The sequence below is a fragment of the Tigriopus californicus genome, chromosome 7 (assembly GCF_007210705.1).
Source record: "Tigriopus californicus strain San Diego chromosome 7, Tcal_SD_v2.1, whole genome shotgun sequence".
Lineage (NCBI taxonomy): Eukaryota > Metazoa > Arthropoda > Copepoda > Harpacticoida > Harpacticidae > Tigriopus > Tigriopus californicus.
Window position 1 is genome coordinate 3,115,466 of NC_081446.1, and position 16,752 is coordinate 3,132,217.

General features: G+C 42.1%; 4 protein-coding genes across 5 annotated transcripts; 1 reads left to right on the forward strand and 3 right to left on the reverse strand.

Moving 5' to 3' along the window:
• Nucleotides 1-6: 6 nt before the first annotated feature.
• On the reverse strand, nucleotides 7-1,436 carry LOC131883305 (probable histone-lysine N-methyltransferase set-23). 2 transcript variants are annotated; one of them, XM_059230747.1, is made up of 2 exons: nucleotides 1,166-1,436; nucleotides 7-815 (listed from the first exon to the last, which is right to left on the reverse strand). In XM_059230747.1, the coding sequence occupies exons 1-2, from the start codon at nucleotides 1,169-1,171 to the stop codon at nucleotides 21-23; spliced, it is 801 nt and encodes a 266-aa protein (XP_059086730.1). In that variant the 5' UTR covers nucleotides 1,172-1,436; the 3' UTR covers nucleotides 7-20. The 2 variants fall into 2 exon arrangements, with proteins under 2 accessions (XP_059086730.1, XP_059086731.1); XM_059230748.1 differs by having other exon boundaries at nucleotides 7-878.
• An 832-nt stretch (nucleotides 1,437-2,268) lies between these two features.
• LOC131883262 (ethanolamine-phosphate phospho-lyase-like) lies at nucleotides 2,269-16,229 on the forward strand (the record flags this gene model as incomplete). Its single annotated transcript, XM_059230697.1, is given in 8 exon segments — nucleotides 2,269-2,432; nucleotides 3,980-4,297; nucleotides 4,367-4,517; nucleotides 5,380-5,546; nucleotides 11,931-12,405; nucleotides 12,479-12,694; nucleotides 12,770-12,990; nucleotides 15,763-16,229. Coding segments are annotated over 8 exon segments (1,836 nt in total). The 3' UTR covers nucleotides 16,043-16,229.
• Nucleotides 6,469-7,495, reverse strand: LOC131883264 (actin-binding Rho-activating protein-like). Its single transcript, XM_059230700.1, has one exon. It carries the CDS (start codon nucleotides 7,009-7,011, stop codon nucleotides 6,583-6,585), a length of 429 nt encoding a protein of 142 aa, XP_059086683.1. The 5' UTR covers nucleotides 7,012-7,495; the 3' UTR covers nucleotides 6,469-6,582.
• LOC131883263 (actin-binding Rho-activating protein-like) lies at nucleotides 8,809-10,980 on the reverse strand. The gene has a single exon (XM_059230698.1). It carries the CDS (start codon nucleotides 10,438-10,440, stop codon nucleotides 9,877-9,879), a length of 564 nt encoding a protein of 187 aa, XP_059086681.1. The 5' UTR covers nucleotides 10,441-10,980; the 3' UTR covers nucleotides 8,809-9,876.
• Nucleotides 16,230-16,752: the final 523 nt, after the last annotated feature.

Sequence of the window (16,752 nt, forward strand, 5' to 3'; positions counted from 1 at the left end):
AGTCTGTGAATAATTGCATTTCATTTCAAACTGGGTAAGAAACCAGAACAACTCTTCGTTCTACAAAGACAGCGCGTTCTGTGTTCCAAAATTTCACCATTGCTTGGATGGTCCCTTCTTGATCCATAATGGAAATTGAGCTCCTCCTGAGCTTGGATATCTCGGCAGGCAAATAAAGCCACATGTGGGACCATGGAACCAATTCGTACGGGAATCATCACCAGATTGGGATCACACGAGTGGTTGATGTACCTCCCAATGTTCCCAATGGCTGTGGGATCAATCAAAGTGATTACGGGTTCCTTCTCCACATGCTCCACCACCTTCAAGATGTAGTTATCTTGTCCAAGATGATCTTGAGCTCGAATCCTGGCCTCAGCTTGAACCTGGCCAATCACTTCGCCCGCATATTCACAGACAAAGCGGCCTTGCTCAATATGTTCACGGGTGAAAAGGCCCAAGTTTTTGCCGGGAACCGCTTGGATTACCAATCCTTTCAGGGGACCTTTTTGGACCACTCGATTGGAACAAGTCCGTCCAGAACCACTTCCACAACTCTCATGACATTCAAAGATGGGAATGTCTTGATTGAAAGCATGTTGGTATTTACCATCGTCATTGTAATTAGGTTGATCCAAGATCTGACATGAGCATGATTGAGGATGGGAACAAAGATTGGAGCAATCACAGCCCAATGGAATCGTGTAAAACAAGTCCAAATCACAGCCTTGACCCGGTACATTGGTGGGACAATATGAGAGAGTGGCACTTAAACTTGCCGGATGATCGTAATCGTCCTCCAATTGATCCATCTTCTGGGAGTGTAAGGAAATCAGCTTTCATGGGAATTTCTTGGTTGTTATTTGCGTGAATTGAAACTTATGACATTGAAAAGAAAGCAAAGAAGAAACTTATGACATAATACATTTCAGACATCATTGTAGTGTGTTTATATACTTTGGCAAATGGGTATATTTTTCTTGCTTTCTCGTTCCCTTAGAAATGGCATTGTCATTGACAAAAACAAACAAAAAAGAGTGATAAGGTGTTTGTTGTGTCTTTTTAGTGTAACTGAATCGGCAACCATTGAACAATGCTACTCCAGTCGACAGGAGGGAACGCCTCTACCATGAGAAACTATACCCAAACAGGTCTTTCCGCTTACGTCCATCCGCTCTAACTCTAAAGGCTGGTCCACTTCAACCCAGGATCTTTGAGTTTATCTGGCTTCCAGGCAATCCCTATTTTCGGGAAATGCTACGTGGTTACGATCTCATCATAATTAGTACATGCTTTAAACTTAGGGGAAAGGTTGAGTGGACAATCGTGTTTCGGAATGTATGTAAATAAAGCTTTGTTTTGATATGGACAAATCAGGGGCGCCTTTTAATAAATTCGTCAGACTAGAATGAAGTGACGTGATTTTTTTAACGGCATGCATACTAAGATAAAACATAAAAATTGTGTTTCGGAATTTATGTGAATAAAGCTTTGTTTTGATATGGACAAGTCAGGGGCGCCTTTTAATAAATTCGTCAGACTAGAATGAAGTGACGTGATTTTTTTAACGGCATGCATACTAAGATAAAACATAAAAATTGAGAAACGAGGACCAAAAATTTCATTCCTGAAATATTTCACATAATGCGCCGGAAAGGGCCATTTTTAAATGAACCATTGAACCTATTGTCAATCTATTTATCTGAAGAAATGATAGTCTAAATCAATCACAATTGTATAATAAACTTTTATTAGTCAACATCATCTAAGGGTTCACTCTGGTTAACTCCCTCAAAGCTCCAGGTAAAAATATCGTCACTCGGCCATGTGATGGAATTTCACGTGGTAGGTAAACTATTTGGTAGCCCTGATTTTACCTGAAATACTCGATAAATCAATATTGTACTTAGCATTTTCAAATTGTAAATAAAATGAAATGAGACATTTTTGATGGTGATCAATCTTGAAAAAGTAAAAAAAAGACTGGTGAATACTTCAAGTATTTGGTTCAATTTTATCAAAATGAGGAACCTGCTAATCGGTGTTACTTTTTTCAGCTTAACTTTGAAAGTCCATTGTTCCTTGCCGTTTTACATAACTCACAAAATACACTTAACCACTCTCTTGTCAAATCGACAAAGTAAGTACAAAGACACTCATCTCAATTTCAATTTTAATGGAAAAATCAGATGACTTTGACCCACCCTCAATAAACACGACACGCCCTTTACCTTCAACGAATTCCGTCTAGCGGGTTTGATCGTCCACATGAAAAGTGATTGGCGTTATACAAATCAGTAAATTGTGTAAGGTGTGTTTTCATAAGCTTGTGTTTGTATCTCATCACTTTGGAGGATTGGACATCTTTCCGTTCGACCTTCTTAGCCCACGCTGCTCAGATATCATAAGGGTGGATCAAAAACCATGGAGGGGTAAGATTTGGCCCACTTTTGGCACTGTTTCAACGCTCCGACCCATGGAAGGCTAAAGTTTGGTCCACATACTTTTTGAGTAGTGATGAACCGGCTTCGGGTTTCGGTTACCTGCCATTATGAAGGAGATATGGAATTTGACTGGGTGTGAGTTAGGGCGGGCTGAGGATGGGTTTTCCCCACCAGAATATCCGAGAGAAGTTCTGTTTACTTTTATTTCGATTGTTTAATACTAGTACACATTACTCGCAAAAGCAAAAATTCCACACGGTTGTTCGATATCAATGTGTTTTATTTGCTTTGGCCGGATTTTGCATCTGGTTTTGCATTTCTTTGAGGTACCCCCTAGGATTTTCACTCTCTTAAAGAGGCTAGTTTCGATCTTTGGTCGTGGATTGAAAAGTGATAGTCTGTGATTAGGATATGCTTTCAATCGGTTTGGCAAGAATTGGAGCAAAAAAAAACACAAAAATTTGAACCTTACCCTAAATCCCACCAATCCAGTCTAAACGAACACCTCGTCAATCAATTACAGGATTCTTTGAAATGCAGATCCTTGAGTATACATTACCAGTGTTGGGATGTCTGAAACCGGAAACATCACTGAGCGTCATCAAAAAAAATTTAAAATTCGATCAAAGGAACACCCATGAGCTTTGTCATTCTCATTTCCCACGCTTGAGAAAAAGCAAAAATAAGTGCAACTAAAATGCCGTATAATGCGTTCTAAATGAGGTGGCATCGAATTCGGATTGTTACGACAATTGCCTCATATGGGTTGGATTTTGCCTGATGCCTGTTTACCTGATTTCCCAAAATTACAGTACCCTTTACAACAATACAAGTGCTACCAAAAATGTCAACCATAATGTGCCAGTTCATGCTCAAGCAAAAGAAAAGAAAAAATGATGCATGTTGAACCAAGGACCCCTGGAACATGGACTGACAGGCTAAGTGATATAATTGTCAAGTCAAATTTTAGATTTATCAACAATCTCTGTTTTCCCACAGCCTTATGTCCCAATTAAAACTTCTCATCAAGTTTCAGCTCGATCGAACAAGTGGGTCTAAAGTTATGCCCACCCAAAAACCGGAGCACAACAGACCTCCTCCCTCTGGTCTGGTATTTTTCTCATTTTGTGCACTGTTATGTAGCGAGCTTTGCGATTATGTAACCTCCGACCCCGCCATTCAATTGCGCTCAATTTCCAATTTCAATTTTCTCTCAAACAAAATGGGACCAAGCTTCTTTTTGAAAAAGAACTAAAGATGTTGACTCGAATCGTAAAATAATTCCTAGTTCTCAAATTCAGCCTTCCCGTCCATTTTGTCGCGGTTCGTAGTTGAACTTATCCCATGCCTTTCCTATGTTCTCTCAGTTGAGTCGCAAACTTCCGGCTTACCTTAAGAACATATTTTTCCACCCTTTCTCTCCATTCCAATCCCCAATCATTACATCCTTGCAGTCTTAAGAATAACGTCGCCATGAGTCAAAGCTACGAGAACGCATATGACGACTCCATTGACGAGGTCATGCCTACTTGCAGTTCCGACACCGGGTTTGGGCCTACCCACCAGAACCCCACCTTTCTAGCCCATCTTCGGGGATTGAGGAAAATCTCTGTCGTCCCATCAGAGGTCCGGGTTCAAGCCATGGATACCAACAGCGGATCCGGCTCGGAAGAGAGCGCCAATGCCAGACTGAACAATCGCTCGATCCATGTCCTGCCCGCCAATGTCAACACCCACACGCTCCATCTTCAGCCAATGGGGTCGATGGAGCCGATCTCGCCTCTGCCCAATATCGATTCGCTTCATACTTTACCCACCGGAGCGCCCATCTACGCCAAATCCTTATTGACCAAGTAAGTTTTCATTGGGATTGCTGCGGGCTAATGATCCGGATGATTGATTCCTATTTGCGGTGGTTTCAGATATAAAAAGGCGCCGTTGGTTCTAAGCACTGCCAACGATTCTCCCATAAAGCTTTCGCGAGCTTCCAAACAATATCTGTATGACGAGACCGGGCAGGAATTTTTGGACTGCATCAACGGAACCGCGCACGTTGGTCACTGTCATCCACAGGTCAGTTCATAATTGCATTGGTTTACTTAAACACGACCCTGGATGAAGTCTTTGAAGTGTTAGGCAAGAAATGCGAAATGGCAATGATCGCAAAATACAACGTACAATTCTAGTGCTGAGTGATGATATATTTCTCAGATACAAATATTATGAACAATAGATTGTGAAATAAGTCTAAGGAAAAAAGTACGAGGGGCTAACGGAAATAAATCGAAAGAGAAACATGATTCTGCACTCTACATGCCCATTATATAGCGGTTGGCAGCCAACAAATACTTCTTACTAGGCGACTTCTTTTGAGCACATGTTTTACTCATGCAATTAACATTGAACATATTTGTAGGAGTTTATTCTCTGATTGTGATATTCATTACGAATTCACTACAAATAAATGACAGAATCCCGTTCTCGCTATACACTCTACGACACTTGATAAGCCACTCATTCGTCGGCAATCTTGGTTCGGTTCATTTCAATGGTAGATGTTAGCCTCGCTTTATCCACCCTAGCATGACAGAAAAGACTGACACTCTCTGCCGGGTTTAGAATCCACCCTTTGTGGTAAAATCCCACAAGTGTCAACGAAAAGGGCCATTCCTAAAAATCTAGCCCGTCCATCCGACATCTCAACAATTCCCGTCAAAAATGAGCAGCTATACCAAAGTCTAACCTTTCCCGACTCAAATGCCAACCCAGCGTACAAATTTGTATCTTGATTCCGTTTAAAGATAATCCCCGTTTTCAAAGCGCTCGGCTTTTGACCCGTCTGTGTATCATCCAGTGACATCGGGCGAAGGAGACCATCACCTCCATGTGTATGTGCAATACTGTATTTGTTCACTCGGTTCTACTTTCGTTGCAGGTCGTGTCAGCCGGTCAAGTACAAATGTCTCGCTTGACCACGGCTCAAGGATTCCTCTCCGAAGTCCTGTCCAAGTACGTGAAGGAATTGGTGGATACACTCCCAGAGCGATTGAGCGTGTGCTATCTTTGCAACTCTGGCAGTGAGGCTAACGACCTCGCCATTCGGTAAGTTAGATATGCGAACAGTAAAAAAGAACACTTATCGCTCTTCAGGATGTGTCTGGGGATGATTCGCTCAAAGTCAAGTGGGATTAGTTTCTTTTTATCCGTGGGGNTACGGTACAGCAGGGGTCGGATTTTAATGTCAAAAGAGACGGTGTCGGTAGGAAAGATTAGTTTCTAGGTATTTCTATGGCCAAGGTAGATTTTTAGCTACAAACGTGAGTTATTCTCTGATGACGACTTGTGCATTTTCGCAAACAGTGAAATGACAGGATTTATGGGATCAAGAGTGTTATTTTTATCCCGTAACCCCTTGTAAGTCGATTCAATGTTTGATAACTTTAGTTACATCCTATAGCTTTACCACATCCATAATGTGTGTAAATTAGACGTTTTTAGGGAAATTCAAGGTATAACCAGTGTTAGCGATGGTTTTACTTAAAAATCATTCTCCTTTATAAAGGATAACTATTATGTCGTTCTGGCATCTTTATGGGACATGTCATCTGGAAATTTGTCCCTCAAAATGCAAACTTGCTTTGATTTTATGATTAAGTGTGAAAGAAACAAATATTCATGCATTCCATCGTCAATGTGTGATGACTTGTTCACTCATCTACTTCTTTTACAATTATCAATGTTGTTGTTTTTTTGGTTCATTCAACTCTGTCCACATTTCAAAAGGCAATTTTCATGCCATCATCCGTAGACGAATGCCATTGTTAAAGTCTTTCATATTTAGTTCGATCGATACAATTGCCCATCCCGGAAGCAACGTTTCGGATCGAAATTCCAAAGACTATTCATAGATTTCAGGGTTTTCTTGGCAAGTGAGTAAAGAAAATCACACCAATGCAGCATTCGCGCAACCTTGAAACCTTTATAAAGCGAATGCTTCATCATCCATTGACGACTTCTCTCAAAGTCGTGGTTTATATCCTCATTTATTCATCGATCTCTAGTATACGTCTTTTGTGCTTGCTCTTGGCTGGTATTGAAATATCACATCGTCCACATGGGCGGCAGCAGATGATCGATTTCATGATCTTGAAATGCATTTCCCCCATTCAAAGTCTTCTTTCGCTTCCGAGACGACGGGCCCAATGATTGTTCTGATTTCGTCCACGGATTTCAAAAGCGTAATGTCCACGTGATCATCTTGTCTTTGGAACAGGATCTCACCTTGAAAAGTCAGGAGGCTGTGCTTCCGGGCCCGCAACAAAACTCCCACCACTTTATCACTAATATTCGTGTAGATATCAAAGAGCCGACCGAACTTGATCGAAGCTAAGCCGGTGTTGGGATCCTTGACTCCGTAATCCTGGATTATGAGACACAGCTCCAACACTTCCAGAGACAGTCTTTGATGAGCAGCCTTGCCACGGGCTTCAGTCTTACTTCCAGCCACGGGTGTGCCGTAGTGGGCGGGCCTTGGCTTCTTTTGAATGACAATATGCGGGGAACTCATGGCTCCGGGGGATATGGTATGAGAGAAGATGAGATAGAACTTCAAGACTTAGCTACTAGTTAGCTGCACATGATGCTGGTTTTCTTCAGTTTTCTCAATGAATTAAAATCCGATTCAAGAGAGAGTGAAACCTCTCTCCTCCCAACTGATGTTGCTCAAAGTTGAGACATTAATTTTGAACTCGAGCGAAGCAGAAGATGGACGAACTAACACATTCACTCAAGATGACTTCTTGTATTTTCTTCCTTAGGAGCTCGGACACGAGTGAAATCTTTTTTTTTTTGCCTTTCTCGTCAGGCGGATTGGATTGTTGCTTGAACAAGAACGACGATGACGGCGACTCACGCCGCTGAAAAAAAGTGCACTCAAGTCCACGTATCTCGTCCTCGCGAGGAGATGATGCTTTGACTCTTTGACTTGTAATGACGATGGTTCTGTTCATAAGAGCCTACCTTGCTCAATTTCGAAGTTACGTATTTACCCGACTCCACGGTAGCTCAAAGACCAGGACGGAATGTGACAGGAATAGCGAGGTGTGACATTTTAGACGGCAGATCCACACTTGACACAGGTCTTACTTGAAAACGTTGGTACAATTAGATCTATGACATGGTTTGAAGTTTGAGAGCGCACTTGAGTTTCGTGTGGAGTAAGTACAGTGAACTCTAGACAAATGTTACTTTTCACTAAAAGTCATACCATCTCTTGACCGAGAGTATACTCAAATTCTCTTAGTCGTTAATAGTTGCAATTAAATTTAGTGTGGAAACCTTGTAAGTGTAACTTATACTTGAAACCAGCCCTGCTAGCCACTTTTGCTGATCAAGATATTCTTATGATTTTGAAAAAAAGCTAATTCTACTAACCCTTCATTCTACTACAGCCAATTATCCCCATTGTTTGAAATTGGTAATTTTGTCCTTCAATTCAAACACAAAGTCCATTTAAAGCCTCTTTACAAGGCAATGACCTTCTTTCATAGTCCATAGAAAATCCTCCGAAAAATGCCTTGGAACCACCGTGCGGGGTGAATTCGGCATGAGGGTGAGGACTGAGGAGAAGGTGCGTCATTCCTCTCGTCTGCGTCATCATCATAAGGCACTCTACAGCACTGAGTACTAGACCTACTAGTACATCAACAAAGTACAAAAACGCGTACGAATCTTAGGCTAACGAACCAACCAACATGATCGTTACATGAGCTCAAGGTCGATCCCCAAGCATCATGGTCTACTAAATGAGCAGGAGACTCACACACTCACGTACTCACTCACTCACTCACGTACATACATACATAAATACTACTCATTCGAGAGTTAAGAATCGAGAACCTCAATGCAAAGAAGGTCTTCTTATGATGATGAACTTTGAAGGTCGTCCGGACTCTTAGGACAAAAAAGACATCTTGGAATCTTGCCAAGATTCGATTCAATCATGAGAATGTTCACGGGGGCCAAAGGCATCATCACCCCCTACCATTGTGCTTTATTCTCATGAGGATGATTCAATGGAGGAAACAGAATGGTATTTCTCGTTGCCTGATCTGTTTCTAGTACACAATAATACTGTACCCACACACATAGTAGCTCACACGGGGCATTCGTGAATACCAGAACAGAACGAGGATCCGAGCTACTGCTTCTTACTTCTTCGTTGCTTTGCTAGATTGAGCTTTGTGAGCTTTGTCGGGAGACAAAGAAGGAATGTGTCTTGGGTAACCCCCCCCCCCTCAAGAAATAGCAGAAGAACACGAGAGATATTCTGGAATGTGTCCCCTCGTTGCCAAAGGTCATGCTGGATATTATCAATAATTTATTGGTACTGCACAAACTCATAAAACTTGCAATGACACCGCAAACCAATGGATGGTTTGCAGGAACTGAGTAGAGAAGGAAGGCACCAAGGCACCGCTATAATTTGGGGAGGCCGATTGATGACAGGACATGGAAGTTGTTGAGAGAAACGTGCACGCAACTAACCAACCAACGGGATTCTCTTTTTGCATCGTTCAGAGTGCAGACTTTCGCATCCACGCCGATGTTTTTTTTTTCCGGTGCGAAGCTTTGTGATCAAGTGATGAGATTTCAGTAGGGGCCAAGACCATGTGAAGAGATTTATCAGATGGCATTTGCTGGCAATGAATGCACTAAGAGGCACCTTATTGGCACTGAATGGTCTAAACATGAGTGACTCCCAAATTGCGGGGTCTGAATTGAATATATCTACCATCATCTTGTTAGTAATAATAGAGAGGGAGGACTCAATATATGCACATATTGATGAATACCAACATAACTGAAGTGAATTGATTTGGGGGCGAAAGAGGATATTGAATGATTGAGTTGCATTAAGGAGGCCTACAAATTGTAGAGCTTACCAAAACTAAGATTAAACATGACTTCGGTGACATTTGCCGTCCAATGAAATCCATTAGCTATCGAGGACAAATTCAGAAATTTGGTAATCGCCCTTGAGTTTCGTGATTTTTTTTTTTCGAAGTCATACTACTTAGTTACATCCTATATCCACATCAAAGCTAAAGGGCGTGAATATTTTTCCATGACAAATGACGGGCTGAAAGATATTTCCTTTTTATTTTCCATTTTGGCATTGCTTTGGAGAAACCTTGTTTGGTCCTCAAAATGACGTACGGAGTACATATTACAATTCACGAGAAGGCAACTTCAACCGAAGCATCCTCAAATCCTAAATAACCCACCGAAGCAAATCAAATGAAAAGGAATCGGACATTTCCACCTTTTGCTTGTTTTCCGACGTCACGATGAACAAGTGGTTGATTTCAATCGTGGTCTATTCGAACATAATCGACAAAATAACAAAAGTCAATGGACGTCCGTCCATTGACTACGAGTTCAAAACAAATCCGTTGTTCTCATTGAAGTGCTGATAGATCTGGTTCATCGGTTTGAGGAGCAAAATCGGCTCTTCATCGTTCTGACCTTGAAACAGCATCTCGGGCTCGAAATACAGTAATCGATATTTCCGGGCACGTAACAGAAGACCCACCACTTTGTCCGAGATCCGTGTGTAGATCCGGAAGAGATCCCCGAAGAGGATCCCGGTGGTGCCATCCTCTTGCTCCTCGCCGTTCATGTAAATGATCTCGCAAAGTTCCAGCATCTCCTTGTGGACATGAATCTGAGCTCGTTGACCTCTGGCTTCGGTGAAGGTGCCTTGCTGAGGTCTGCCATAATTAGGGTCGTCCTTGGAGATGGCCTTATCTACGGGTTGAGTGCACGTCGAGTTGGTCATGGCGGTCTCCAGGAGAAGTTTCCGTTCCTTGATATCTGATCCTCCCGAACGACGGATCATTGGCGACCAAGGCACTTTGGAATGATGGGACTGTCGCTTGGCCAGCGAAGCTGTTCTTTCCTCACGAGCCCCTTTGCAGTAATATAAATCACTCATGTTCTGTCAACTGAACTTGGAACGACGAAGTTGCTGGAGCCCAAGATCGTTCCCTTGTACTACTGGCGGAAGAAAGATCTTCTTGAGGAAAGTCAAATCAGACAAGGAATGAAAGGAGCAATAATAACATCCTCGATCCTCGTCCTAGTCTTCCAAGACATCTCTTCCAAGTACGTAGGTCTGACCTTTAGAAAAAGGAGGACAAGAGGAAGAAGATCTTGTCGAGTGTGTCCGCCACGGCTTGGCCTCCAAAAAGCGATGTAAACACTTACAAAAGTGCTGAAGGCTTGAATGCTCACTATAGGCGAAGGAAGAAGGCCGATGAGTAAATTCCTTCCCGAGTCCTGATGAATGCCAAATGGCACCTGTCTGACTCATCCGCGATTGAATGAGGTGAGATTGCAAGGAACAATTTCGACGTGGAATTATGTCCAATCACGAATTTGTTACCATGGAAATGGGCTCGGACATGGACATCATCCGCAGGATAAAAGTCTGCTAATCCGCAGAGGTGTGCAAACGTGCGCCGGAATGCGTCCCTTTCTCGCTTCTGCTGACGTTTGATGGCCATTTTCTCAGGTTCCAATTTTCAGGCTCATCCCTACAAGCCTTGATCCAACCTGTTTTGTCTCTTTGGAAATCGGCTTTTTTAGTTGCTCATCGATGACGTCATCGCTAAAGGATGGCAATTTCCGTCAAGATTTCATTCGACTCCAAGTGCATTCTTGATCTTGTTCGTACTTATTGAGTTACTGGAGACTCGTGTCAACATTTTCCTAGATTTCAAATACCAAAAAAGTCGAAAAACTCAGCAAAGCTCTTAGGACAAAAAGAAGTCGTTCACTAGTATTCATCGTCAAAATGGGAGTTGAAGGTGTTAAGCTTTGAATCACCTCTGAGTTTCTTTATCAACACTGTACATAAGTCATGAGATTTTGCGAAGTTATGAGCCAAATTGAAGTCTAGGCACGACGGCCTAATAAAACAAAGTTATTGAGCAAGAGGCCTTTGCTTTAATCTTATATTCAGATCTCCAAGCTGATCAATATTTTCGAGTAGTTATTGCCATGCCCTATCCGTTTGACCACCTTGCCTTGAGCCCATTGAAATTGAGAATTTTAACCGAATCGTATTATGATAAAGTGGTCAAGTGGTTTGCATCATAACAGTACTTTTTCTACATTGAAAGGCTTTCAATTATACTGAATGCTGTTCCATGGTTCCATCCTTGATGTATGAACCTACATAATGCCAGAGTGAAGGAATTATTCCAAAAAAATGTGGGAGGAGTTCGTTTGAGAAGCCGTTGGAAACTGGTGGAAAGGGCTTCTTGTTCGTGGAGAACGATCAAAACGTGAAAAGTACAATTATATTTGGTCCTCAATGAGTGCATTTTTTCCTTCAGCTTGGCCAGACAATACACGCAAAGTGATGATATCATCGCCAATGAAGGCGCCTCTGCTGTACGGCCAAGGCGTTTTTTCCTTCAGCTTGGCCAGACAATACACGCAAAGTGATGATATCATCGCCAATGAAGGCGCCTATCACGGGAATCTTGGGGTGTTGGTTGATATCTCGCCCAAGATCAACAAGTCCATTCCCCAATATCGCAACAAAGAATGGTCACACACCGTTCCCGTTCCAAAATTCTACAATGGAAAACACGATCTCGCTGATGGAGAGACGACCGCCGATCTGGTCAAGAAGCATGTGCAAGATTTTGAAGATTGCTTGAAGACAATCTGCGTTCAAAAAGGTCGGAGGATAGCGGCCTTCATCTTCGAGCCCATGTTCGCAATTCCCGGCGTACACATTCCGCCCAAAGAGTACTTTCAGGAGGTCTTCCGATTGGTCCGACAATACGGAGGGATCTGCATCGCAGACGAAGTCCAATCCGGTCTGGGCCGTACTGGTGAAAATTTCTGGGGATTCCAAAACTACGATGTTTTCCCCGATGTTGTAACCGTAAGTCACGGACCGGCACATAAAAAAAAATACGACCGGCAAGATGACTCTCAGGGATATTGTGACATTTTAGGTGGGCAAGCCCTTGGGCAATGGACATCCAATGGCAGCCGTCATTTGTACGAAAGAGGTTTCGGATCGATTGGGTGGTTACTTTTCGACCTTCGGGGGCAATCCGGTTTCTTGCAGTGTGGGTCTAGCCGTTTTAGACGTGATCTCCAACGAGAAACTCATGTCCTCGGCCAAACGCGTCGGTCGTTTACACGGCATGGCCTTGAAGGACATCATGGTGAGTGAGATTGTCAGGACTTGTGGGCGTGAAGGTCCACATTCATTGGGCTTATATGAATATGATTGCTTCTAGCGCAAATATCCTAATATGGTGGGCGATGTTAGAGGTATGGGACTCATGTGGGGGATCGAAATCGTTGCGGAACAAGCTTCGAAAGCGCCATGCCCAGAATTGGCACGGAACATCATGTTTGGACTCAAAGCTCGGAAGATTCTCGTTGGTATCACAGGCGATCATCGGAACATTTTGTTGTTCACTCCGCCCATGTGTTTTACGGTGGATAACAGCAGAAGGTAGGTACCGCAAATTCAGAAAATGTTAAAGCTTCATGCCGGAATTGCGAGAGTCACAATTCAATCTAAGGCATTTTCAATGTTCAAGCTAGAATTCAAATAGACTTACGAACATACGGATTTGATGTCGAAATGGTAGTCTTTATCGTTGTATCCCACGTCTCACCCCATACCTCACAACAAAACCACGGAAAAGTGCAGATTAGAAACGGCTCAATATTTCAAGTTTTTAGTATGATACTTTATCCCTGTTCGAAAGTTTGTCAATGTTTTCCCTCTTTTGTGTTTCTCAGAACAGAAACCTCTGAATGCATGGATGATCCACCAATAACCTAGTGAGGCAAGGCACCATTCATAAATAAGTTTATTGCATGCCAAGCGCAGAGGTCCTTGTCAGATTTTACCAGTACAGACTTATGACCCCGTGTTTATTACCTTCCAAGGAATTACCTTTTACTGGGCTGGTCTTATCATGCCCAAGTAACCCATCGGGAATACCCTACCAAGTGGCCCTGTCGAGTCCAACTTAGAACACAAGCAGAACTAGTAATAGGGGTGATAGTGCTGTAGGTAGTCGTTGGATGATATGCCTTATTTACAAATGAGGTCCTTATCGTTAGATTAAGGACACACGTCATGACAAACAAAGGACAACGCATGGCTCACGGAGGCGATACGTGCGTAGTTATGAGAAAGAATCTCGTTGGCCATAAAATACATCTTGGCTAAAACGGGCCATTTCTTGGATCTGTCAAATTCCAGCTCGATCAGAGTTCCGGTGGAAAAAAAGATGCCTGGTCTTGAGTACAGTTTTAGGCCAATATTTGAAGTTGCAGTTAAAGACTCTCTTGAGAACGATTGAGAAGTGCTACTTAGACGTTGGAAGAGGGTTTTGATGGAAGAAATGGCCATAAATGAGCCGAAGAGAATCAACAAGAGTCCCCTTACATAAAGATAAATATTGAGATCAGGAAGAACTCTCAACTTTGTTCCTGTTACTATGGAACGAAAATTGGAGGGAGTTCTGACGATGCCCAAAGCTTTTTTTTTCATTTTCAAGTAACACATACGTACTTTATCAAATATGTACAAAGGTTTGCCTCTTTTTAATGAGTGACTGATTAAAACATGCTGAAAAATCGCCTCATTTCGCCGAATCAGGAAAAAAAGGTGCTATAACTTTTTAGTCCTCTTTTCAAGGGATTCGTTAATTAATCAAAAGGAGCACATTTGTGACGTCTTTTTAGAACATTATGCGATTCCAGTCGAGCGAAAACAAAACGAAAAGGTAACGTTTTGGCTGAATGAAACCCAAACCTGGGAAAGATTTCTTCACAAGAAGAATCTCAGGCCTGTCGAATGAGAAAAGTAGGACTCGCCAAACGTGGGGAAAAGTTTCATTTGATACCCTGATAGAACATTCAGTCCGAAAGCCTCACTGATAGAGTCTCTAAGGAAAGATTGGCGATGAGAACAAAGCACCAGTTAGATAGAAAGCTTGAAGGTTTGAAAAATAAATACAGGTTTCACAATTTCTATTCAATGACAGAGAATCTAAGAAACCTTTTTTTATTTTTTAAATGGGAATCACAGTTAACATTACTTGTGAAAGAAATAGGAGAAGAGGGCAATCTCTATGTTGAGGGTCGTCTTGGTTGTCTGTCGGCCAAGAAAAGATAAAACCTCTGGAAGACCTCAAGGGTCCGGCATAGATTTTAGAAGCCCATTCCTATTTGGCGAAGTTCTATACAAGATGCCTCGAAAGGTATCTGATTGAATCCTACCTTGCACAGGGTCCAGTCATCTGTCCAGATCATTTCATGTTCAAGATCGTCTCCAAATCTCAAAGGGAACGATGTGTTTGTGTCCCACCATCCTCTCTGGCTAAATAGAAAATTCCATAAGATTCATATGATAAGGAGAGAACGATGGTCATCACTTGTTAGGCTTATAAGTGCAGATATTGTGGTGTTAGGTGGTTCATCTTCATGTTGAAAGCTTTGTCCAAGCTCACACTCCTCAGCCTCGAAGACTGCCTTAATAGGAACTTGAGACGAGCTTGACCCTAAAATGATCCGTACTGTTTGCTCATCAGTCCTCCAAACTTTGGCTTGTTGTTCAGAGCAGAATGAGCGAAATATTCAACACAATATTTCAATATCGAACTAGAATGTAGTTCATTGTCTCGTTCAATTGTAAATTAAAGAGGCGTTTACTTGTTTTTAACGGTCGAGAAGTTGTGGCGACCTTGTAAACTCATAAAGGAACAACGCCATTTTTTCATGTGGTTCTGGAGATAACCAACAATTTTTATTGTGTGAATTTATGCACGCTGCTCTCTTTCGAAATGAATTCGCATTTTTTTTCGATATTGAGACAGATCTTTTAATGGCCTTTTAGAAGACTTGCCAGTTTACGTGATATCATTTGTTCCCTGCTATTGTGGCTTCTCAATTGAAGTTTTGGTTTAGTAGATATATCCCCAAACTCGTTAACGGCAAAACAATCAGCATTGAAGAAGGAACAAGCAGTGAGTAGTGAATTTCAATCCAATCACCAAATAAGATAGTACTAGGGCATTGGACAACACTACCAAGTGACCAATCAAATGAAACCATTCTGTTCAACAATGGTTGGTTTGCCCTCATGACTTCAATGTTTTGCCCTTTTCCAAACTTCGAAAGTTCCACTCAAAGATCCTCGATGCACAGCAGCCAACAATCGAAAGATGTCAGGAACACTATCCTTCTTGTCTCTGTTTCTCCATTATAGATTCTGTCAAAGCTTGGATGATGTCCTCAATGAGTGTTTGACCTCGTTCAATATTCAATCCCTATCCTTGCAACTCCAATCGGATGGAAGAAATTTCCTTTTGGACGATGTTCTGGACCCCCAAGGCTCCAAAGGCCAGAGTCGAAAGCGATTGGCGAGCAATGATCCAGAGGAAGACTCAGTCAAGAGCGAGAACGAGGATCTAATCGAGGATCTGGACGACAAAATCGACTCGAAGCGAGCGAAAATGGAACTCGAGGAGTATGAAGATCTCGACTGAGGAGGATGGACGGGTGGTTCCAAGGGGCGTTTGAAGTCCCTTTGTCAAGGCTTAATGTGAACACAGTGAATGAATATATATGTATTGTTCTCTATGCTCTTTACACTATGCTTGATCTGGTAACGTTGTGCTCTCTGTATTGTTTTGAACATGTATTTTTTATGACCCAAATATACATGGCATGTGATTTGGCCGTGAAGGAGTTGTGGAACAGTGGAGAATGGATGGAAATTAATTAGTGGAATGAGGACAAGTTCGTCAGTTTGGATTGTTAGCGAGGCTCCTTTGAGTTTGGAACCGATTGATCAATAGTTCCGAGACTTTTTTTCCAGGCCAAAGAAGCAATCAACAAGAATTGGGTACAAGATTCACAACCAACTGGAATTGGGAGAATTCCAACAAAGTTGAGTGATTGGATTAGTTATGGTCCCTGTTGGATAGATGATTGTTCCCAATTTCGAATAGTTTCTTCCGATCATTCAATTAATCTATTTCCGTTCGAAATGGGCAAACTTTTTGCTCAAGCTCCCATCTAATTCCGCGAAAGGATTGATTTCAAATGATCGGAAGAACACCAAAACTTTCATTCCCACCAATCCCAATTAAAGTCCAACGTCCAATTCTCTTGGCTCTTTGCCCACATTCACACACCAAAATGTGATTAAAATTGAAAGATCGTTCTCCAAAATTATATTATCAATGTTACATTT